We start from the raw sequence: 23,481 nt of genomic DNA, 5'->3' as shown, positions 1-23,481 counted from the left end.
TTAAATTAGCTGTCATAGGCAGCTGTAGAAAAAAAAGGCAATTTTTAGCACCTCACATAACACATAGACATAGACTATTTCACATGCATCTATCACTTGTCACTGTAGCAACTAGTATAACGACCAAATGAAAACTAATAACGAATTCACTTTTTTCACTGCTTTATCACAGATTTCACTCAAATTTTGTGATATTGACAGTATTGTTGGTAAAGCAATTGATTATTATTTGAGTATGAATCAAGGCAGGAAGTCTTACCTTGAAGAGTGTAGTTTACTCTGCTGAATAAATTTAAAGCATGAACGGTCATAATAGTGGCTAGTGTATTCACTTGAAGTATTTAATTCATACGATAAAATACAAACTTCAAAAACTGGATTTTGTGTTTCACTCAATATCTATAACTGGGGACAGAATTTTACTGTCAAAGTTTCTGTGATCAAAACTGCAATTTTTCATCGGATAAATCCTAAGTATTTGAGGAAATTATTGTGCAAATGTCAGGGTGAGATTGCTCAGTGTTAATAACTGTTTTGGTTCCACAGATTTTTCCAGCAAATTCTTTAATACAAAGAAAATACCTTTGCACATTTCCAGCTGTGATGGCAGATGTATTTTGACAGTGTTTAACAGGTCCGATGATCCTTTTTTACATCACTGCTGAAGATCGCGAGTTTTATGAAGAACATTCATTACAAAATTCATTTGGTAAACTCCACGATAGCGTAGTTGAAACACAAGATTCGTTGGCGGTTTGGCGTCTACCGTCATGCTGTATGGCACTATTGTTTTGTTTAAATTTAACTCTATTCCTGCTGCGTCATAAACATCACTAAACACAGTTCGAAAGATGTTTGTCGTGAAATACCGTGATGTTGGACGCAGTTAAAGATTATTTAACACCCAAGACATTCAGTATCCCAGCATACGTATGTTTGATTGCTCAACTTCTCTGTGGCCTGCTATTTACAAGCATTGAACTGTATGCACGATGAACTGTAATATTTGTATAGTCTTTTGATTTTCATGGACAATTTTGATTTGTAAAAATGTCGCGAGATAATTTTCATGCGTAGCCTGTAAATCATTATTTAAATTGGCTGTCATAGGCAGCTGTAGAAGAAAAGGGCAATTTTTAGCACCCCACATAACATAGACATAGACTATTTCACATGCATCTATCACTTGTCACTGTAGCAACTAGTATAACGACCAAATGAAAACTAATAACGAATTCACTTTTTTCACTGCTTTATCAAAGATTTCACTCAAATTTTGTTATATTGACAGTATTGTTGGTAAAGCAATTGATTATTACTTGTGTATGAATCAAGGCAGGAAGTCTTACCTTGAAGAGTGTAGTTTACTTTGCTGAATGAATTTAAAGCATGAACGGTCATGATACTGACTAGTTCATTCACTTCAAGTATTTAATTCATACGATAAAATACAAACTTCAAAAACTGGATTTTGTGTTTGACTCAATATCTATAACTGAGAACAGGATTTTACTGTCAAAGTTTCTGTGATCAAAACTGCAATTTTTCATCGGATAAATCCTAAGTATTTGAGGAATTTATTGTGCAAATGTCAGGGTGAGATTGCTCAGTGTTGATAACTTTTTTGGTTCCACAGATTTTTCCAGCAAATTCTTTAATACAAAGAAAATATCTTTGCACATTTCCAGCTGTGATGGCAGATATTTTGACAGTGTTTACCAGGTCCGATGATCCTTTTTTACATCACTGCTGAAGATCGCGAGTTTTATGAAGAAGATTCATTCCAAAATTCATTTGGTAAACTCCACGATAGCGTAGTTGAAACACAGAATTCGTTGGCGGTTTAGCGTCTACCGTCATGCTGTATGGCGCTATTGTTTTGTTCAAATTTAACTCCATTCCTGCTGCGTCATAAACATCACTAAACACAACTCGAAAGATGTTTGTCGTGAAATACCGTGATGTTGAACGCAGTTAAAGATTATTTAACACCCAAGACATTCAGTATCCCAGCATACGTATGTTTGATTGCTCAACTTCTCTGTGGCCTGGTATTTACAAGCATTGAACTGTAATACAAATATAGTCTTTTAATTTTCATGGACAATTTTGATTTGTAAAAATGTCGCAAGATAATTTCCATGCGTAGCCTGTAAATCATCATTTAAATTCGCTGTCATAGACAGCTGTAGAAAAAAAGGCAATTTTCAGCAGCCCACATAATATAGACATAGACTATTTCACATGCATCTATCACTTGTCACTGTAGCAACTAGTATAACGACCAAATGAAAACTAATAACGAATACACTTTTTTCAATGCTTTATCAAAGATTTCACTCAAATTTTGTGATATTGACAGTATTGTTGGTAAAGCAATTGATTATTATTTGTGTATGAATCAAGGCAGGAAGTCTTACCTTGAAGAGTGTAGTTTACTCTGCTGAATAAATTTAAAGCATGAACGGTCATGATAGTGGCTAGTGTATTCACTTGAAGTATTTAATTCATACGATAAAATACAAACTTCAAAAACTGGATTTTGTGTTTGACTCAAAATCTATAGCTGAGGACGGGATTTTACTGTCAAAGTTTCTGTGATCAAAACTGCAATTTTTCATCGGATAAATCCTAAGTATTTGAGGAATTTATTGCGCAAATGTCAGGGTGAGATTGCTCAGTGTTAATAACTGTTTTGGTTCCACAGATTTTTCCAGCAAATTCTTTAATACAAAGAAAATACCTTTGCACATTTCCAGCTGTGATGGCAGATATATTTTGACAGTGTTTACCAGGTCCGATGATCCTTTTTTACATCAATGCTGAAGATCGCGAGTTTTATGAAGAACATTCATTACAAAATTCATTTGGTAAACTCCGCGATAGCGTAGTTGAAACGCAGGATTCGTTGGCGGTTTGGCGTCTATCGTCATGCTGTATGGCGCTATTGTTTTGTTTAAATTTAACTCCATTCCTGCTGCGTCATAAACATCACTAAACACAATTCGAAAGATGATTGTCGTGAAATACCGTGATGTTGGACGAAGTTAAAGATTATTTAACGCTTAAGACATTCAGTATCCCAGCATACGTATGTTTGATTGCTCAACTTCTCTGTGGCCTGGTATTTACAAGCATTGTTGTTGCTTTAAGAGTCGGAGAGTTTGCGAAATTTAACTGCGCTGTCGGCCCTGAAAGTGCGGCCTCGAACAAGACGACTGTCGAGAAAACATGTTATTCAAGATATGAAGAGAAGTATAACTCTCCACTGCCATTTTATGCCTTTGTCATCCTGAGTATTTGGTTTCCTATTTTTGTCGCTGCTATTTATTCTCTCTCAGTTCGTAATCGCGTTAAAAAAATCAGTGGCTCAAATGATGAACCACAAAATGACGCCGAAGCAGGAAACGAAGTACACAATAGAAGATCATTTTATGTCTATTCCTATTTCTTCCATCTTATCATCCGTTTGTTATTCGGGCTAGTGTTTACCATCCTGCAGTATGCTGTGTTTTTCCGCAGCGGTTTCGATTTTGAATTCAGTTGTGATGAACCAGCATCAGATGTGACGTCGAAGATAGCAAAGAATGCAAGTGTCAGTCAGTTGAATAGTACAACGTCAACAATAACATGCGAGAATTCTACTGCATCGGAGAAGCAGTTATGGGGAGGGATTGTGTGTGCGTTGAACACGATTTTTGCCGCGATAATATTTGTGGAAGTGATTTATCTTTGCCGACGATTTTGCTCTGGAGTTGACTTTGTTCATGACACTAAGTTTATCACTGATTATTTTTCTCATAACCAATACGCATGGGTCGACCTTGACCTTATACCTCACCGTGACCCTGACCCTGGCCCTAACCGTGAAACCAGCCGTGGCCACAACCCAGACTCTTATCCTGATCCTCATACTAACCGTGATGACCGTAACTTTGAATGCTTAGATTATTACAAAAGACGTGTTTTAGAACAGTCTCCCACACCTGACGTAATTTATGGACCGAAAACTGGTTTGGATGATTTGTTTATTGACGTTGTTATTCACACTGAACGAGCTCGTCACAACTTTCCAAACAACATGGATAGATATGAAATATTTGATGTCTACATGAAAGTTCCCGATGATTCTATACGTCTGGAAAAGGTAAAAGATTTATTTTATCCCAATGAGGATACTAAAGGGAAACGTCCTCGTACAATTCTAGCGGTTGGCCGTCCTGGAATAGGAAAGACTGTCTTGACGGGAGAAATTATGCGCGATTGGGCGAATGAAGTTGACGAGTTTTATTCTTGTAAGATTGCCTTCTATTTTAAATTTAGATGGTTTAATCTTACCGAATGGAAAAGCAATGATCTTAAAACGTTCCTTTGTTGTGGAACGAGACTAAGAGATGTAGAGTTTGAAAGTATTTTTCTGGAAATAACTAAAGAACCAGAAAAAACTCTTCTTATTTTTGATGGTTTGGATGATTTTGATGGCGACATCAAAGACTGCTTAGACCCCCTACCGCGTCAAAACAACCCTGATATTCGTATGCCTGCCATTTCGTTGTTTATTCAGTTGATTTCTGGCCAATTTTTGCCTGGGGCAACGATTCTGGTTACAACTAGACCAACCGCATCTGATTTTTACTCCAGATTTGAATTCGATAGGAATGTGGAGATTATTGGTTTCACCTCGGAGAAAATTGAACATTACGTGAGCAAATTTTGTGAAAATCATAAGAGAAGTGACCTGAAACCAGAGATGTGGAAGCACATAAATTCCTCGTCGGACTTGTTAAATTTATGTTACATCCCAGTGAATTCGTTCATAGTTTCCACCGTACTGTTTGGATATCTCACTGATCCTAGGAACGAGACCGCTGTTCTTCCAACAACACTGACTGAAGTATATCAGGCCGCCATAAAGCATTTTGATAAGCATCACTACAGAAAGACAGACGGACCGTCTTCTGAAGCAATCAAGAATCTTCAACTGAAGGCATACGAAGGTATTAAAAATGGACAACTGGTTTTCAATGAAGAATCAATTGATGAAGAAATGAGAAGGTCTGGTTTATTAAACAAGTTGTCCAACCCTATTTACGCCGCAATTCAAGAACAGTTTTGCTTCATTCATTTGACTCTACAAGAATTTCTTGCTGCAAAACACGTGATTGAAACGCAATCTCCAGAAGAAATAAAGAATTTTATCTCTTCCAAGGTTAAGGATGGTAAATGGCATTTAGTGCTTCAATTTATTGCTGGAATATTGGGCCAGAAAATAAAGACGTTTGGAGAAGAGTACCAGCCCTACAAAGATTGTGTCTTGGCGTTTGCAGAAAGCTTCAGAGTAAATGATGGTGAACATGCTTTTGGTACTGATTATGTTTCATTGTTTGTGATGAAATGTTTTAGGGAAGCGGGTGATGAAGATATTGTTAAAGAGGCTTGCGAAAGAACTGCTATAAATGTTGGACGTCTATCCTACGACCCTCGGCATGATGACAATCATTTCCTTTCCTCAAGTGAGTGGGCCGCTGTCATTTTCGTTTGTAAATGCATCAAGGAATTGAAAGTTATAGAGATAGTGGCGCCCGATTGGAGTGAGGAATGTTACAGGGAATTTTGTGTATTGCTACAACAAAGATGTATAAAAGAATTGGTGTTGGTGCGACCTAGTATGCTTATGGGAGATAGAATTTTCTCTTACTTTATTTCCCTTTTTCCAGGAGGACTTCTCTTCAAGGCTCTTAAAAACTTGAAGTGTACATTGGACCACGAGCACAGCAAGCTTACTAAATTAAATGTTCGCGGACTTTTAACATGGCGTGAAAATTTGCCGATGATAGTGGAATTTTTTGAACACGGACATGCAAGTTGCCTTAAAACATTAGGCCTAGGAAAATGTCGCTTAACTTTATTAGAAATAGGCGTAATATGCAAAGTCCTCGACAACAAACTTTGTCCTGAACTTACATATCTTGATCTTTTTGGCAATATGTTTCGTGATGAAGGTGTAAGAGTGTTGTGTAATGCTCTTATTAAATGTCGTCAACTGAAGCTTACTGGACTGAATCTTAATTCGTGTTTACTGACTAATGAATGCATACCTTCGCTATGTGAACTATTGAAAGATGAACATTGCAAACTGACGCACTTGGATATAGGAATGAATAATCGTATAAGTGATGAAGGTGTTCGTATGTTGTGCGAAGATGTTTTAACAAATGAACATTGCAAGTTGGCTGAGTTGAACCTTAATTTCTGTTCATTAACAGATCAATGTATACCCTGGTTACGCGAGGCACTGCTAGATAAACGCTGTGTACTTAATGATTTGTCTATAGCTGGAAATAAGTTTACCGCGGAAGGATTGGCGTCTCTTGGTGAACTAGAAACATATGAAGTTTGTAAAGCAAGAGGTTTAAGAGTCCGAAAATAACGTTTATGCCGTGTTATGATATATTTAACATAATTGCATGTTCTTAAAATGATTTACCTAAGGCCCGTTTACACTTGCAATTTCTGCTGCGATTTTATGTGCGATTTTCTTCTTTTGATAGATGTGAACGAGTGAATTAGTTACTGATGTTGAAATAAGAGTTCTTATACATCAGAGCATTCGTAAGTAATTACTCGTTCACATTTATCAAAAGAAGAAAATCGCACAAAATCGCAGCGAAAATTACTTGCAATTTTCGCTGCGATTTTCGTTTTTTGATAGATGTGAACGAGTAATTAGTTACGATTTCTCTGATGTTTACGAGTTCCTATTTTGAACATCAGTAACTTATTCACTCGTTCACATCTATCAAAAGAAGAAAATCGCAGCAAAAATTACAAGTGTAAACGAGCCTTAAAGCACGATTACACTGTATAATAACTTCAATTGCAAAAATCGGGTCATGCACGAGAGCACTTTTTACTCGTTTCTCGCATAAATACGCACGAAACGCGTGTAATACCAGACCAGTCAGCCTATTCAATAAGGTCAATATATATACAAACTTTACAGGCGGTTAAAAACCTGATTAAATTTAAACTGTAGTTGTTTAATTAAAACAATAAAATAGTTGTCTTTATTCTGAATGACAGACACATGAATAATTTCATTAATTGTCTGCGGGCAGGGTCATTGTGTTCTGGTTTACAGAGCTGCAAATGAGCGTCAAGGCATGTTGCGATCTTTCATTCTTTCAGAGAACAGAATTTTACTTGAAACAAGCAGTTATCAGGTAGCAATCTTCCAAATAGTATCCCAACCTGGCATTTCCCTCAAGCTCGTACCCATGGTCTCCCTGTTTGAACTCGTGCTTCTGGATTTTCTGGCCTTTTTTATGGACCCATGGACGTTTCATAAGATGAAAAATCGATTATTTCTCGTGTAATAATCCACGTTATCTCGGGTTTTCCCAAACTCCCACAAAACGTATGTGGTGAGAAGTTTATTTATCAAGTTGGTATAACGTTGTTGAAGGTGAGAGGTCCAGTTCCTTCAAAATTAATTTACGTTTATGATATTCATTGACAAATTTAATGGATTTGAACTGATTTATGTGCTAAAGAAAGTGAACTGACTCCAGTGCAATATCCAGGTTATGTTGATGACGTTCAATGAAATGAAATAAAACTGATTTACATGCTAAAGAAGACGGTTTTATGCATCGCATTATTACCTTTAGTTTGTTAAAAAATCGTTTAAGGTTATCATTCAATTATTTAATTTATTTTTGAGTTTCCGCATTGCGACTGTTCCAAGTGACTTTCCTGTTCTGGGCAGTATTGCACCTCCTATTATTATGAATATCATGTATATTTTTACAACATGCAAAACAACTCCTATTTTGGCGGCGAGTTAACTCATTTCAAATTTGGAAAGTATTCAAATCAATCTTATACTGCACGAATCGTATACACGGAATAAAGTCAGGTAATCAAACCCAATATCATTTGCCATTTCATTGGTCAAAACGGTCAAAATATTTCTGCATTTTCGATTTCTCAACATGAAATAAACTACAAAACATCAATATGAAAGTACATAACACTGTTCCGTGGTTGGTTTTGATTTTGCATTGTTTATTTAAACCGGATGGCTATGATTTATTCACGAGAGGGAAAAGCACATACAGTATATAATTAAAATTTGTTCAACTTGTTGCAATGTAAACAGTCTGTCAAAACTCTTACGAAATTTCCTCGTCTATTTTGACAAGGATATTTTGCGCAAGACTCTTGTTTGTCGGCTGGAAGTGCTCGCATGAGGAAAACTCGTTGTTCAATGGTTGAGATCTTTGCAATATAACTAGAATTTGTTTCAATGAGGTGAAATTAATCGTTGAGATATTAGGAAGAGACGGGCGTATCTGTGATTTCGAAGATTAATACGGTGTTACGGGTTCAATATTGATAAATATGGATGGAGTGGACTTCAAGGATACTTCGCCGGAGTTGACGAAAGTGACTCGAATTGAAGAGGTTAGAAATGTCAGGTCAGCTGAACAAGTGAGTTTTGTATATTCCATTAATAATATGTCTGGTTTATGCACTGATCTCATTAAGAAGCCTGAATAGGGCGACTCTTTAATTAACGATAATCCAACATGAGTTTGGTTAATAAATGGTTTATGGTTGGTTGTAAATAAATCTCTTCGTAGCTTTCAATTGACCATATTCTCCTTTATTCAAACGCCTGCAAGACTGCGTTGGGACTGAGTTACAAGGAATACTTTGTATTCTAAAATTTATATGGAATACTTTGTAAATCCATTCATCTTCGTGAATTAATAGTTGTCTTTAGTTTAATTTCATGTTGCTATTTCACGGAAATAGAGTTTTGCGTTTAGATCATCATAATCTTGCACTTATATACAATCATAAATTTATTCTACCGGAACTTGGGTATTTGATAATATTTCGAATGAAAGTTTGTTATTGTCTGTGGCTTTCTTAAAAAAACAGCACGGGAGAGATTAAACAAACTACGTGAGAATATGTCGTGGTGTTTAAGACATGGCCACTTTGTGTGAAGTTTGTATATTGCAGGGAAGAATATAGTTTGTGATTTCTCACGACTTTGTTATTGATTTATGAGATTCAAACAGACTCGCCAAATACAAAGTGTCAAATGTCCGCCCACAATGAAACGCGATACGGTATCATATAGTAAATACTTCATGTTGATTTTATCACTGTAAGTTTGATGTGATTTATAACTGTAAGTTTGGGAAAATTCTTTTTAAGATATCTTTTTTCAGGTAGTTAAGACACAAACCACGACGGCTTATTGTAGAATACTACCTACACTGGATCACCACGTTTGAGATATCTTTCTCAGGTAGTTCAGTCACAAACCACGACAGCTTGTTGTAGAATACTACCTACACTGGACCACCACGTTTGAGATATCTTTCTCAGGTAGTTCAGTCACAAACCACGACAGCTTGTTGTAGAATACCACCTACACTAGACTACCACGTTTGAGATATCTTTCTCAGGTAGTTCAGACACAAACCACGACAGCTTATTGTAGAATACTACCTACACTGGACCACCACGTTTGAGATATCTTTCTCAGGTAGTTCAGACACAAACCACGCCGGACAGCTTATTGTAGAGTACTACCTACACTGGACCACCACGTTTGAGATATCTTTCTCAGGTAGTTCAGACACAAACCACGACAGCTTATTGTAGAATACTACCTACACTAGACCACCACGTTTGAGATATCTTTCTCAGGTAGTTCAGACACAAACCACGACAGCTTATTGTAGAATACTACCTACTAAGAAAAATAGAAGGTGTGAAATCATTCAGAATCACATTCAGAATCGATTAAAATCACATTTCTTACCTTCCTCTTTTGGTGTTGCATAGCAGGTCCACGTTCGTCATCTCTTCTGGTAAAATTTATGAAGCAATAATCCATAGTGCGTAATATTTCCAATTTCTTAAAAAACTCAGTCTTACATCCCACAGATGAATGCACAAAGGTTGATAAAAACTCACTATGCAAAGCAACCTTCACATTTAAACTCCGATTCAGATACAATCCTATGTCAACATGATCATATTTCAATTTCAGTGTCCAGCTGCTCAGAACTACCTAATTTCGTTCCAATATTGACTGTTATAATGATTCACCAGCCACCAGGAGCATGACATACAGTCGACGCGTTAATTTTAGGAAGAAAAACACGAAGCACAAACACTAATAATAGTTCATGTTTATTTCACACCTTCTATTTTTCTTAGCAATCCGCAAATGTGAAAATATTTTCCATCACGTGAAATTACTTTTCAACAGAAAGCCGGGAACTTTATTCCACTTTTCGTAAAAGAATCCCTCATCTGCAATTTTTTTATTCGTTAACAAAGAAATCTTATATTTTTAAAATAGAAGTTAATCATAAATTACTCAATACTCAAGCAGTATAAAAGTTCTATTTTAAGTTGTGTTGACTTGGTCTTTGTCTCAACGTTTGGCGATATTTCAAAATTTTTTAGACTAATTTTCAAAAGGGGGTAAAAATAGTTAAAATTAAGAAGCGTTTCATCTTTCAAGAGGTCATCAATCCTCGTATCCAAAACACGTTCATTTATTTTTTATGATTTCAAAAGTCCAATTTTTGAACCAAACTTGTACTAATTAGTCCATTGTCTTGCAAATGACCAATTTTCGTACAACTGCATTCCGGTCGTTTCCGATTTGCATTTCATAACACTACAGGTGGCAGGTCGAATTACATATTTTCTCTTTAAAGCCACGAAAAGGAAACGATTTATCAAAATACAGTTCGAATTTCACTGCAAGTTTCAAACCTGTTCTTTCACGAACTGTGTAGAAATAGGATTAGTTGGTATTAAAGAAAGATTGGTAAATATTTACGTGTGCAATTCATTCGACGTTTTTTCAGGATAAGTCAGTTTCTATCAGGATCATTGTGTTGTATTTTGTGTTTAGCGTGTGGTGTTGGACAAAAGCAATTCTCTCGACGAATGTTTTGGCCCGTCAAATCTGCCGCCCTCTGGACTTGAAAGGTAAGATTTATGCTGAGTTGTAAGCTTGTGAATTTTTTGGCACGCTTTGCCGATATATATATATAGATTCTTGCTTCTCGGGAAAGAGACTTTTTACCGTCTGCGAGAGGTCATTTCATCTCAAATTCTATTGTGACAAAGCGCATGAACAGCACTTACAAATATACGTGTTTATGAGAAAACCAAACAGCCATTAATATTTCAACTAATTTGCGATTTAATAAATCTTGTTTTCGTTTGTAAAACGACGAATTTAAAAGGCGACAACGAAATTGCGATTTGTTAATTATATCTGGTTGACCGCATGATCCATTTCGCTTTGAAATAAAAGCCTCAACAATCTTATGAGCTCGTGTTCACGATTAAAGTTGGGTAAATGCGATTACACCATCCCATTTGATGACTTTGATCGCCTTTTTGTTTCCTTAAATGGGGAAGAAGCCTTCAATCCTTCACGCGCCAGTAATAAATTGTGCATTGACGTTGTAATAAATACGCGTCAGGGATTTTAATTTCGAGCGCTTATCTTTGCACATAAGGTTATCGCTGATTGTAATGAGTATTGAGTATATATACCGCATCTATTTTCAAATGCATTTATTATTATTGATTAAAATTCGTGTTAGCTCTCCTCTCCTCGTTGGCGCCGAAGCGGTATTTTAGTGACAAAACGTGTTGTTAAGGTTTGGAAACGCTTTTGTTTTCACATTTGTTGAGAGAGCAGTTTTGTTAATCGTTTCCTTCCTTGGACGGGGGGGATTATCGTGATTTTCAAGAGTCTTTCAAAGCGCTGCCTTCATCAAACCGGCAGAGATCATCTCGCATCTACGGAAATCGAGAGTTCTGCGTCTGTAGAACCTACTGCAAGTAAGAGTGCTTATTGAGAACCTTTTAACTCGCTTATACGATGCGGTTAAAAAAGTTGTTAATCATTTGATATCTTGATTACTGTATTTGATGCGTTTTTTTGCTTATTACGGTTGCCGTCTAATTTAACATCAATGTTCTTACATATAATACCTTAATTTATCCTGATGTTTTTTGCCATCCTGTCTAGATCAGATAAGGAAATAAAATTTTTTGTGATTCGTTGATATATTCCCTTCCATTCAAAAAAATCGGAAGACTTAAACTTCGATCAAGGAGAGATCAAAACTAAAAGGTTCACCGTTAGAAATCACCAGCTTTTCAATCAAAAACGGCGACGATTGCAACCTCAATCATTATTCATAAATAGGGAGCTTTAGCAGTGGCTACGACCACGAGTACGACTACGAGTACGAGATTCGTCATTCTCGCGCGTTGCTTGCTTACGCCATCAGCCAAAACTCGTAGTCGTTGGGCTTTTGAGTTCTTTGGAGTACGAAATTTGCCGAAAAACTTGTACTCAAAAGCCCAACGACTACGAGTTTTGACTGATGGCGTAAGCAAGCAACGCGCGAGAATGACGAATCTCGTACTCATAGTCGTACTCGTAGCCACTGCTAAAGCTCCCTATTGAGTATTGTTATTCTAACTCCTTTAACTCCTTGTATAGAATGATTCGACGCTCACCTCATGTATCATCCTTCAGAAATTACACTTCACCGAGTTTGAGTGCGAGACGTCATTCTGATGGCTCGTTTCCGTTCCTGCCAAAGCCCAATAGCCGAGTCATGTAAGTGAGGGATTTATTTTATACGTGTATTTTTACATATGATTGCAACTGGATTAAATCAATCGCAGAGAGAATTGCATTTCAGGGTTTGTTTGCACGATTCCATTTTGACGGACCATTTTACTTTTGACGTACGGAATGTAGTCTGTATATTGATAAAGCAGTATTGAATCATTGGCTCTTCTTGATTTGCTGTCCATAAACATTGCAATTCAACAGACTATGAAACATTTATCGGACGAAATTGGATCATTTGAACATGCAGACCTTTAGATCAATTTTCATTGTTCCGCCTAGTTTTCCAAATTCTGTTCTCATGCGAAGTCTTCGTTGCATGGGGTGATATTGTAAAACTTCAGTGTTTGTCAAGAGGGGTTTGAAGGATTCTGTTTAGCTCAGCCAAGCAGCGTGAAGCTGGATAAATTCGAATGGCTTTTCAGATAAGATTGGCTAAAAGCTTTCGGCAAACATTGAAGTTTCACTCGTGCGAGTAAACAATATATTCATGCATTCATCAGCCGATCATTCAATTAGGGGCTGTTCACATGAGCCTGGCTACCGAGATTTAATGAAGGGTAAAGTGGACTTTTGAGGTATTGAAATGAGTAAATAACACGATTCTGGTAGTCCCGCATGTGATCATCCTAACAATAGCACGTGATTGTTCTGTGTAAAAAAGACTTTTTTCAATACCTCAAAGTCCATTTTACGCTTTGTTAAATCTCGGTAACCCGGTTCATGATAGCAGCCCCTTTGGCTGGATTTCCATTTGCTGAGATCGTTTGCCTACGAAGGTGGAACCGTATAACCCAGAACCATAGAGTTTTGAGATTAAGGTTGAGGATTTGCATCATATGATCGCATGTCATTGTCTTTCATGCCGGCATCTGTGAGTCTAGGAAATTGTCATGAGACATTTCATGTCAGCGTTAAAACCAAGTATTGCTCTTCTGTTATCCCACTTCACTTAAACACATCCGCACCAATGTATGGTTTACAAGGCTTGTGTCAGACTAGAGGGATTAGAAATCCAGACAGCCATATTAATTAGAGGCTGTTGATATGAGTTGGGCTACTGTAGCTGGTTCATTTCTCTCGTTCGCTACTCGTTATGCCTTATGGTTTGACTAAAAAGAGATTTTCGCAACTCATATTAGCAGCGCTAACGGCTCGAATAAAAAAACCCATCACCCCTCCCCCCCCCCCAGAGAACATGCTTTGGGTGGACTGTAGTATATGTATTTCTTTATCTGTGGTAGTTCATGTCTGTCAACAAGCTAAGGATACCCTCGACAAGCTCTATGCTGGTGGTATATGCGATTGGGGGGGGGGGGAGGAGTGATGGGTTTTTATTCGACCCGTTAGCGCTGATGATTTGAGTTGGCTGATTGACTGTTTAGTGAAACCATAACGAGTAGCGAGCGAGAGAAATGAACCAGCCTACTCAGCTCATATCAACAGCTGCTAATTAATATGGCTGTCTGGATTTCTAATTCTTTGGTGTCTCTTCAAAGGAAGCCTCCGCTTGTTGCCTGGGCTCATCCTAGTGCAACACGGAAGCTTCCTTTGAAGAGTCGCCAAAGATTTCTTCCGAAAGTCTAGAAACAAACCGCTGTGAATATTTATAGTCGTTCATTTCACCCCATGTAGCTAAATCTAGCCACGGGTTTTCTTTCATGAATGCGATTGAGACGGTATTGTCTAACTTTAGAACTGAAGTGTTTATCTAAGGAACATTCGCCCAGGAAGTACAATACCATACACCATACAATACCATATCATACAATACCAATGGATTTGTTTTTTACCAAATAAAGATATTGTAACTGAAACTTTGACAACTAACTCGTTTCACACAAGTCCTGTGCACAAACCAATATTCTCTCCTCGCGAAGTTCCTCTTACGTCATTGTTATCATTCATAAGCCGTAAGTTCCCTCACGTGTCGTCAAAATATTGACGTGTTCTACGAGTGTTTTTGTATAAAATGCTCGTCGAGTATTCTATCATTTGTCAAGAAAAATATCTTCGTTTTGTTTCCGTCGGTTCGATGGCTTTTTGAAATGATTATAAAGAATCCTGTGAACTGATTCCCGCGACTCTAACCAAAGAAATCCCGCTGCACATCCAATATAGGGCGTGTTGATGTTGCACGCGCCTCTCACTTGTTCTACGTGGCTTTCTTCACTGCCTCACCCCAGAGTTTGCAATTATTAGACGCTCCTCTTTGGATACTCCTTTCTTGTATAAGATCGTGGGCGCGCTATTGGTCCTTCTCAGAAAAAAATAGAGATATCAATAAAGTTAGTTTAGTTTAGGTTTCCTCCTGTAGTAACACTGGATCAATATAAGATGATCCTTACTGGACCTCTAGGAAGAACAGTTTAGAACTGATGGAGCTATCCAGTATAAATAAAGTTAGTTTAGTTTAGGATATAGCAAATACGGTTTACGGGGCTTCACCGTTGACCTTATTATTTCCTCAAACACCCTGTTTTACGTACATAGTTTTTGTATGTCTCAACTCTCAACGTGTGTTGTACGACGTCATAAGTACGTCTTCCGCTCCTCACAATGGGTGGTGCAGTTCACATAAAGAATTCTTTCGTAATTTTGTTAATTTAATGAATTATAAGAACACACACTAAAGCGGTCTGGCCTGAAATATTCGTGTATGTATACACATTGCGTGTTTCGAAGATAGACAGTTTAAGGTTTGGGATTTCGCTAGGATTGTCATATGATGCCAATGAAAAAGGCAGGAATGAAACGTGAGGCAACTTTCGTCTCTTGGACGTCAACAAAAAGTGCAAAAAGCAGCAAAAGGTTTGAATTTGACATCGCTTTACATTACAGGAATGTTTGTTTTCATGTCGTTAATACATGTAAATAATCTTTCAGCTTTTAACAGTGGGAGTGAACAAGTTGAGAGTGTGACTTTTTCATGGTTCTATGTGTGTGAAATGTGTTGCCCTTTAGTAATATGTAGTGATTTGCCTCTCAATTAACAACACTAGAAAGGCAGTTTATAACAGGTTTTCCCCGAGACCTCTCATGAAGAATAGTGATTGCGTTATAAATAAAGTTAGTCAAGGCTACTTTCTGTAGTGTTAATGCTCACTAGACCTCTAGAAAGAACAGTGATGAGCTGATAGAGTTATTCAGGATGGATAGTGAGTGAATATATATGAAAGTTATATGTGAAACGAAAGGGGATGTGATAGCATTTCAAGCTATAAGAGGTTTTAATTATTTGAAGTTGCAGTTATTACCTGATGTGGCTAGCTATTCAATAATTGTTAAGTATCTCAGCGTGAGCTAACCACGCTTAACTTGAGTTCTGTACAACATCAGATCACTTTAGGGTAACTCACATTCAGAACACGTACCACCTCTACATGATCTAACCATGTTTAATTCATCACTGAATCCTGTGAAACATCTGATAACTTGAAGGTATAGCCGTCACATTGAGAAACACGTACCACCTCTGTATGATCTAACCATGCTTAATTTATCACTGAATCCTGTATAATATCTGATGACTTGAAGGAGCTCACATTCAGAAACACGTACCACCTCTACTGTACATGATCTAACCATGCTTAATTCATCACTGAATCCTGTACAACATCTGATGACTAGAAGGTAGCTCACGTTCAAGAACACGTACTACCTCTCATCTGGCAGTTCCTTGCAACATTCCAACCACATCCCCTCCGCTCAACCTAAATGCTGTATCACAGGGCAGGAACACCGGGCAGGTAGCACAAACCAAGGGTCACGCCAACCCAAATAAGCAATATCCACCCCATCTCCTCTATGAGTTCCGCCATTTGCATCCATTGGGATCTTGCATGCCATATTTGGCAAGTTTCTTTATGTCACCCGCTCTTTATCTTAACCCAAGTACCCTTGCTTCCGTGAATAAATGTTTATGAAAGCTTTGAAATCAAGTCATATGATTGGTCGGATTCTTCTCGTTCTCGCTTCCTATTGGTCGGACCGCTATCATCACTCGTATTTTTAGATGTCACTTGAACAAGCATGTGTACGTCTGTTCCTATATCTTCGATCCTTTTCCGTTGTGCCGTTTTGTTAAAATTTCTTTGCCGGAATCATTCATTTGAGAGTTTTGTTCTCGTCGAAAGCAGCTATATCATGAGAAAATAAAACGAAGTCCTCTTCATATTATTTCAACGGCCTCTTCGTTGGAACATCTGTTCTGTCATTGAGTATCAAGAGACCTGGAATAGTCCGTATTCATAACTAGCCTTGAACGTGGGTACTATCGTGTTAAACGCCCGGCTATCGCGCCTTGCGTGTCTGTGGTGCAAATCTACATAAAGCTAGGCGGGTTATATTGCGTAAAGCGGAGGTATATACCTTGTTATCACCCTGGAGTATCCAATCGAGGTTGTTCCTGTGTTCGCGATGTCGATGTTCGTTCGAGGCGCCAATTCAAAATCGTCAAAATCATCTGCTTCTGCGATGCAAAGACGGAGCGTTAAACTGTAAGAGTCAAATATTTGTATAAATTAGGAGAGCAGTGTTTAGACTAATTAGAGAGGCTTAATGGGGCTCTGGGATCTGGGATGTGTGCTCAACGCTTTGGTATTTTCTTGGTTGATTATTAATACACTGAACTTTAAACTATTGGGCGAAGACTTTGGGCTGGTTATTTTGGGGTCGATTACTGTTAGCTGACGAAAGGATTCAGGCACCGTTGATCTTTATACGAGCATAAATTCGTCTAGGGCTGAAGTACAAGATTTGGGTTATCAGGGATGATTTAAAGATCTAAAAAAATGAAAATTATCCACAGCCTTGTAGGATAACTAAATCCTGATCGCCCTGAAACATTTCGTTATCAACCAGTTGGGCACTTTTAAAATATTCTCTATCGTAGTGCAGCTATAAGTGGCTGAGGCAATATCTTCGTGCAGGTTTTGTAAGTAAGCTGGAGTTCAAAAGGTTGGATCAATAGCTGAACGAAATGATTTTGGGATGTAGGTTTTCGTGTGTGATTCTCGTGATGGCTCTTTGTTCCGTCGAGTGTTTTCCTCCCTGATTTCATATTGCACTGTTCAAAAATCTTTGTATGCAACCGTATGATGTTTATTTACGATATTGAGCTTTGTGTATCTTTTGTGATCGGATTCCGCTCTACAGAGTTAACTGTTACCCAATTTCATGACCACATTTAAATATGACTGTTAAGCGTGTTTAAAATATCTTGATTGCGCTGTATTGTGTAAACTAAAAAGACTTTTTTTCGGGCAAAGACTTCTCGGGAACAATTTATCGAGATATGCATGTTATAGGATTATTTTTTATATGCATCTTGAATTGCCATTTATCATTTATTCTTGTTGGTTTATTAGTTAATTGTACATTTACAAAGCTAACAACAATAGTAAGTAATTATTCTTACTATAAACTAACGCAAGTTGTTTATAGTAGCAACCGTACTACAATCTCAAATCTTTCGACAACTATATTGAAACACGATTTGGGCGCCAAACCGGATGCAAGTGGCAAAAGTTGAATACAGTTTGGAACCTGTTTAAGAAACAGAACCAGATGCTCTTTCCGAGCATTTCCGATGCGAAAAACGACCGTGGTCAATAGTATGACGATAAAGTTGTGTTCTGGTAGCGACAAATTATTGTTTGTTGTTGGATTTCTTGCAAAAAAACCCAATTTTCCCTTCGTCATGTTGACTGTCCATGAAAACGTGGTTCAATATCTCAAGTGCTAGCGGATGCATTCGTGATGATTTCATTTTGGCGACGAAGCAAAATTTTTATTCTCATTCCCCATAAATTGCTTATTTCGATCAATGTATTAGAACTGAAAAAGGATGAAATAGATAAATTTGACGGTAGTTTGGGTTTCCTCTTGTAGTAACACCGGGTCTTTTAGAAGAGATGATCCTCATCGGACCCCTAGAATAGGAAGAACAATTTAGCACTGCTAGAGCTATCCACGAGAATTAAGTAAAGTTAATTTTTCTTCAATACACAAGCCGGGAGCAGTGTGGTCGCGTTTTCTTAAAACTTTTCATCAAAAGTGGTTAAGTGTAACAGCCTAAAATCATACGTCAAGACAATTTCTCGACGTTTCGAGCTAAGAGTCTTTCCGTATAATGCAGTTATCTAACTCTTCCTCGATTGCAATGCGAGGAATTTGGGTACACACACATTCCTAAACCTTGAAAGAGACCATAGAGGGTTTGAACTTCCTGAATCCTTATATTTCTGCCAATGACTACACAGCAAAAATAATTTCCTGTAGTTTCAGCGAGTATTTGTTTCGAAAATTACTTTTCCAAAATGTTTACTTGACTCAATTTGTCGCAGAATCGAATTCTTTGGCATTCGTGACTACAATTTTTTTGTCAAAATGAAACGAAGGACTCTTGGAAATGATAAGTACGATTCATATTAGGGTTTTTAAACGTCGAGGAGTTTTCAAGGACTGACTGTAATAACAAAGCCTTGATCGCTACCAGCTGATCTACGGCGCTGTATAAACTAGGGGAAGTCTTAAAGCTTGCGTTTGGTAAACTCATAGAAGTTATTTTTTGTTTTCTTCAGGGAGAAGCTGACCCCTCACAGGATACAACGTTGGTCGTATTCATTTTTAGATCTTCTCGGCGATCACGTCGGAATTCAAATGTTTCTGGCGTTTTTAGAGAAAGAATTTAGTGCAGAAAATCTAAGGTAAGACTCTTTGATTCTTTCTGTACATCAGAGAACACGAAATTAGTCGGATAGAAGCCTGCGGCTACAGATTTCCAACATTCACAAAGTCTCATCCTGTCGCATGTGATATACTGGATTTGAAAGACAGGAGTAAAGCTATTGGTTTATACCTGACAATAGTGCGATTGTTGCAGGTATATGCGAAATCGCATGCGTCAGGAGGAGACGCTAATTCAGATAACTCGTAATTGTAGAAACTGGTCTTCTTATTGCCACCACTGGGGAATCGTGGATTTAAATGTGCAATTAAATTATTTGTTTATTGATATGTAACTTCGCTTTCTCTTAAGGTTCTGGTTGGCTTGTCAGGAATTAAAACAGACCCCACGAATGAACGTTCCTAGTTTAGTAAATAAAATATTTGGGTAAGTGTCTCATCTCAATCTTGCCTTATTAGCGTAATACTATTGATTATTCCAGCTTAATTATATGAGGAAAGATCACATCTATTTGTGGCCAACTTTCTGCGCTGAATCAATATAAGAAGTGATCCTTACTGTACCCCTACAGGCTCTAAGAAGAACAGTCTAGAACTGATAGAGCTATCCAGTATAAATAAAGTTAGTTTAGTTTAGGTTTCCTCCTGTAGTAACACTGGATCAATAAGAGATGATCCTTACTAAACCTGTAGGAAGAGCAGTTTAGAACTGATAGAGCTATCCAGTATAAATAAAGTTAGTTTAGTTTAGGTTTCTTTCTTTAGTAACACTGGATCAATACGAGATGATCCTTACTGGACCTCTAGGAAGAACATTTTAGAACTGATAGAGCTATCCAGTATAAATAAAGTTAGTTTAGTTTAGATTTCCTCCTGTAGTAACACTGGATCAATAAGAGATGAGCCTTACTGGACCTCTAGGAAGAACAGTTTAGAACTGATAGAGTTATCCAGTATAAATAAAGTTAGTTTAGTTTAGGTTTCCACCTGTGGTAACTACAAAGCTTATTTGTGTGTTTCATTTATCTTATTTTAGTGATTTTTTGGATCAAGATTCCACTCACGCCATAAACGTTGATGCGAAAACTTACAATCACGTCAAACTTAATCTTTCCAACCCATCTTACAATACTTTTGATGAGGCGCAGGTAACAAACATCTTCACCATGAAATCGTTTTCTGCAGTTTGAGCTGAGAATAACACCACCTCATTCTTTGTATAGGAGCATATTTTTCAACTCATGAAAACAGACAGTTATCCAAGATTTATACGATCTGACAAATACAATCAAATTCTAAAGGATACCACTGGAAAATCACGCAAAAAATGAAGCGCTTTCAGCTCAACGAATTCAATTGATTACAGTTCAAAGAAACGCATCAAACACGACTGTTTGTATGTAGAAATTTCAAGATGATATATTATTTGATCATATGCCTTTTTTGGCAAAAGAACGGAAACACAGTCCGTGGAAGATATAAATGGGCATAAACAAAGTCAAGTACCGCTTACAGATATAATTCATGACAGGTATTCTGCCATTGCAAAATCATTGCCATTGTTGCGTTAAATTAGCACTAAAGGAATCACCGAGCAATATTTTTGATGTTCTTCAACGTTTGTGTTTTTTGGGATTTAGAAAATCATATCCGAATGGTATTTTTTTGGGGATTTATAAATTATATTAAGAAAGAGATTGTAAATTTCACTCATTATTGTACAAAGTGTTAAATTAAGATTACGTTTGTTGTTTAAATTAAATTTAGTTCACAATATAGTCAGGAGCCTTGTTTATTCCACAATCTGATTACTTTATATTTACAATACTGCAAGAGTTCATTTTCTGTCTACAGAGTTCGGAAGTTTTTTTAATGCAATTTCCTTAGAGTTTTTTTCGTTTTTGCTTTCCATTTTTTCTTGTGTTTTCTAAGATAGTTCTTTTCTGTTTATGAATATTTCTTTTGTCGAACAAGCCGCTGTCTCTGACCCGAAGTTCTGCCTCACGTTTGGCAACCAAAACACCTTTCAAATACCTCAAAACCTCTTTCTCTTCTGTTTCAAACAAGGACAATTTTACTCCAATCTTTTCCTCAATCTGCTTCAAAGCTTTGATATCATATTGGGTGAGGAGCGTTAGAGCCAGCCCCCCACGACCAGCACGCGCAGTCCTACCCACCCTGTGAATGTAATCGTCTGGAGATCTTGGTACATTCGTATTTAACACCAGCTCTACTTCAGGTATATCCAAGCCTCGACTTGCAACATCAGTTGCCACGAGAATGTTTACAATTCCAGTTTTGAATTTAGCTAGGGATGACAGGCGTTCCGACTGGGTCATCAAGGAGTGTAGAGTGACACATGGGAGCTCAATTTTTCGAAACATCACAGCCATTACTTGGCAGCTGTGACAGGTTTTGGTGAAAACTATGACAGACTTGTTTTCTGTGTGTTCTCGCAAGATGTAAACCAGGTAGCAATCTTTCACTTGGTCTGGTATTAGAAGGTATCTTTGGTCCAGTTCAGAAACTGTTGCAATTCTAAGTTGAATCAAATAAATTAAGATGAGTATATTCAAGATCACATATGTTGCATGGTTGCTATAATGGTTGGCTCTTTTCATAAAAAGATTGGGAGAATTTTCACAGAAAGTCAAGATTAGCCCAGGCACAATGGCAGCTAATGGATTAACAGTGGCCGCTGCCAGATAACATTTGTAATACATACTTATCTTGAACACTGTAGCAAAATGGGTTTGTTGCTGTGATTTCACGAAGTTCCTCAATAGTGTCATTCAATGTAGCACTAAAGAGCAAGGTTTGACGTTTTTCTGCGACATTGGAGAATATCACCTCCAAGTCTGCTGCAAAAGTGTCTTCGAGCAGCCGATCTGCTTCGTCTAGAACCAGGTACTTGATTCTACGCAAACTGAAGGTATCGGTACTCTGCAGATGGTCGGCGCACCTGCCTGGGGTTGCTATGACAACATGCGGTTGCTTAGCAAGCGCAAGGCTCTGCGTCATCATGTCCATGCCCCCAGTTATTACAGCAGTTTGTAAATTTATTGGTTTTCCCAGGGCCTTGAATTGGTCTCCAATTTGAAATGCTAACTCTCTATGAAAAACATCAAGGAAATAAAATATAGTGAACAGAAACCATCTCCCATCATCAAGTGTTTATAGCCTTCGAGGACTTTAAAACATGACCATGAATACTGAAGACCCTAATCTACATAAAATACGAGCCATATATTAACCTTGTCGGGGTCAGGATGAGCGCAAACACCCCATAGGGGTCATCTGAAAGATGCTGTAAAATTGCCAGGGCAAAAACCGCTGTTTTACCACTGCCAGTTTTAGCGCAACCAATGCAATCTCGGCCTTTTAATATCTCCGGGATACATTTCTCTTGAATCTCCGTGGGTTTTTTAATTCCCATTGCATGGCATTGCTTTACAAGCCATGTTTTTATGCCTAAATCGTAAAAGGAAGTCTCAACGTTGTCCGCCATGTTGAGAGTAAACGCCGCTTGAGACTGGGCCGAGGCCAAAATGGCAGGAAATTTAAATGTTTTTGAAGAAAGAATGCAATAAAAATATGATCGAAATGACTGAAATAACGTGGAAATCTACCAAGAAATTCTGGATAAAAGTAAAATATAGTCTATTGGTCCAATACATGATGCAAAGTAAGTGAATTTTGCTATATTCTTGACGATATACTACAAATTGTTGCTGCACTTGGGCCGCTGATCGGAGCTCGAAATTTGAATGTCACAAATTAAGTAAAATGTCTCAATTTTACAGTTCGAATTTAAATGGCTCGAAATTTAAATGTCCGAATGGAAAACGTGACTCGCAGATGACATTTCATGCAACTTGAAAGGGGAAATTTGGAAACTGAGAGAAATAAATCACAAAATCAACTCAAAGGTGAGTTTTATATTAAGATCCTATAGTAATTATAATTGCAAATAATATAACGAGTGCTTTGGTAGCGGATTACTGATTTCGGTAAAGGTTTTGTACACGCGTTTGACCCGTTTTTAAGTTGCGTATAGTATAGAACTGATAATGATATTTAATATTTTC

The 23,481-nt window shown here is 37.5% G+C and overlaps 3 protein-coding genes across 3 annotated transcripts; 2 read left to right on the top strand and 1 right to left on the bottom strand.

Moving 5' to 3' along the window:
* Positions 1-1,431: 1,431 nt before the first annotated feature.
* Positions 1,432-6,510, top strand: LOC114536063 (NACHT, LRR and PYD domains-containing protein 3-like). Its single transcript, XM_028557420.1, has 2 exons — positions 1,432-2,051; positions 3,125-6,510. The coding sequence occupies exons 1-2, from the start codon at positions 1,962-1,964 to the stop codon at positions 6,428-6,430; spliced, it is 3,396 nt and encodes a 1,131-aa protein (XP_028413221.1). The 5' UTR covers positions 1,432-1,961; the 3' UTR covers positions 6,431-6,510.
* A 1,488-nt stretch (positions 6,511-7,998) lies between these two features.
* LOC114536067 (regulator of G-protein signaling 8-like) lies at positions 7,999-21,165 on the top strand. The gene is made up of 7 exons (XM_028557425.1): positions 7,999-8,493; positions 10,955-11,031; positions 12,569-12,688; positions 19,288-19,413; positions 19,746-19,820; positions 20,430-20,541; positions 20,617-21,165. Exons 1-7 carry the CDS (start codon positions 8,404-8,406, stop codon positions 20,722-20,724), a joined length of 708 nt encoding a protein of 235 aa, XP_028413226.1. The 5' UTR covers positions 7,999-8,403; the 3' UTR covers positions 20,725-21,165.
* On the bottom strand, positions 21,150-22,901 carry LOC114536065 (probable ATP-dependent RNA helicase DDX49). Its single transcript, XM_028557422.1, has 3 exons — positions 22,648-22,901; positions 22,119-22,505; positions 21,150-21,931 (listed from the first exon to the last, which is right to left on the bottom strand). The coding sequence occupies exons 1-3, from the start codon at positions 22,899-22,901 to the stop codon at positions 21,277-21,279; spliced, it is 1,296 nt and encodes a 431-aa protein (XP_028413223.1). The 3' UTR covers positions 21,150-21,276.
* Positions 22,902-23,481: the final 580 nt, after the last annotated feature.

The sequence above is a fragment of the Dendronephthya gigantea genome, unplaced genomic scaffold, assembly GCF_004324835.1.
Source record: "Dendronephthya gigantea isolate DGI-Jeju-01 unplaced genomic scaffold, DenGig_1.0 000129F, whole genome shotgun sequence".
NCBI classification, from domain to species: domain Eukaryota; kingdom Metazoa; phylum Cnidaria; class Anthozoa; order Malacalcyonacea; family Nephtheidae; genus Dendronephthya; species Dendronephthya gigantea.
This window is presented reverse-complemented; position numbering and strand designations above follow the sequence as displayed.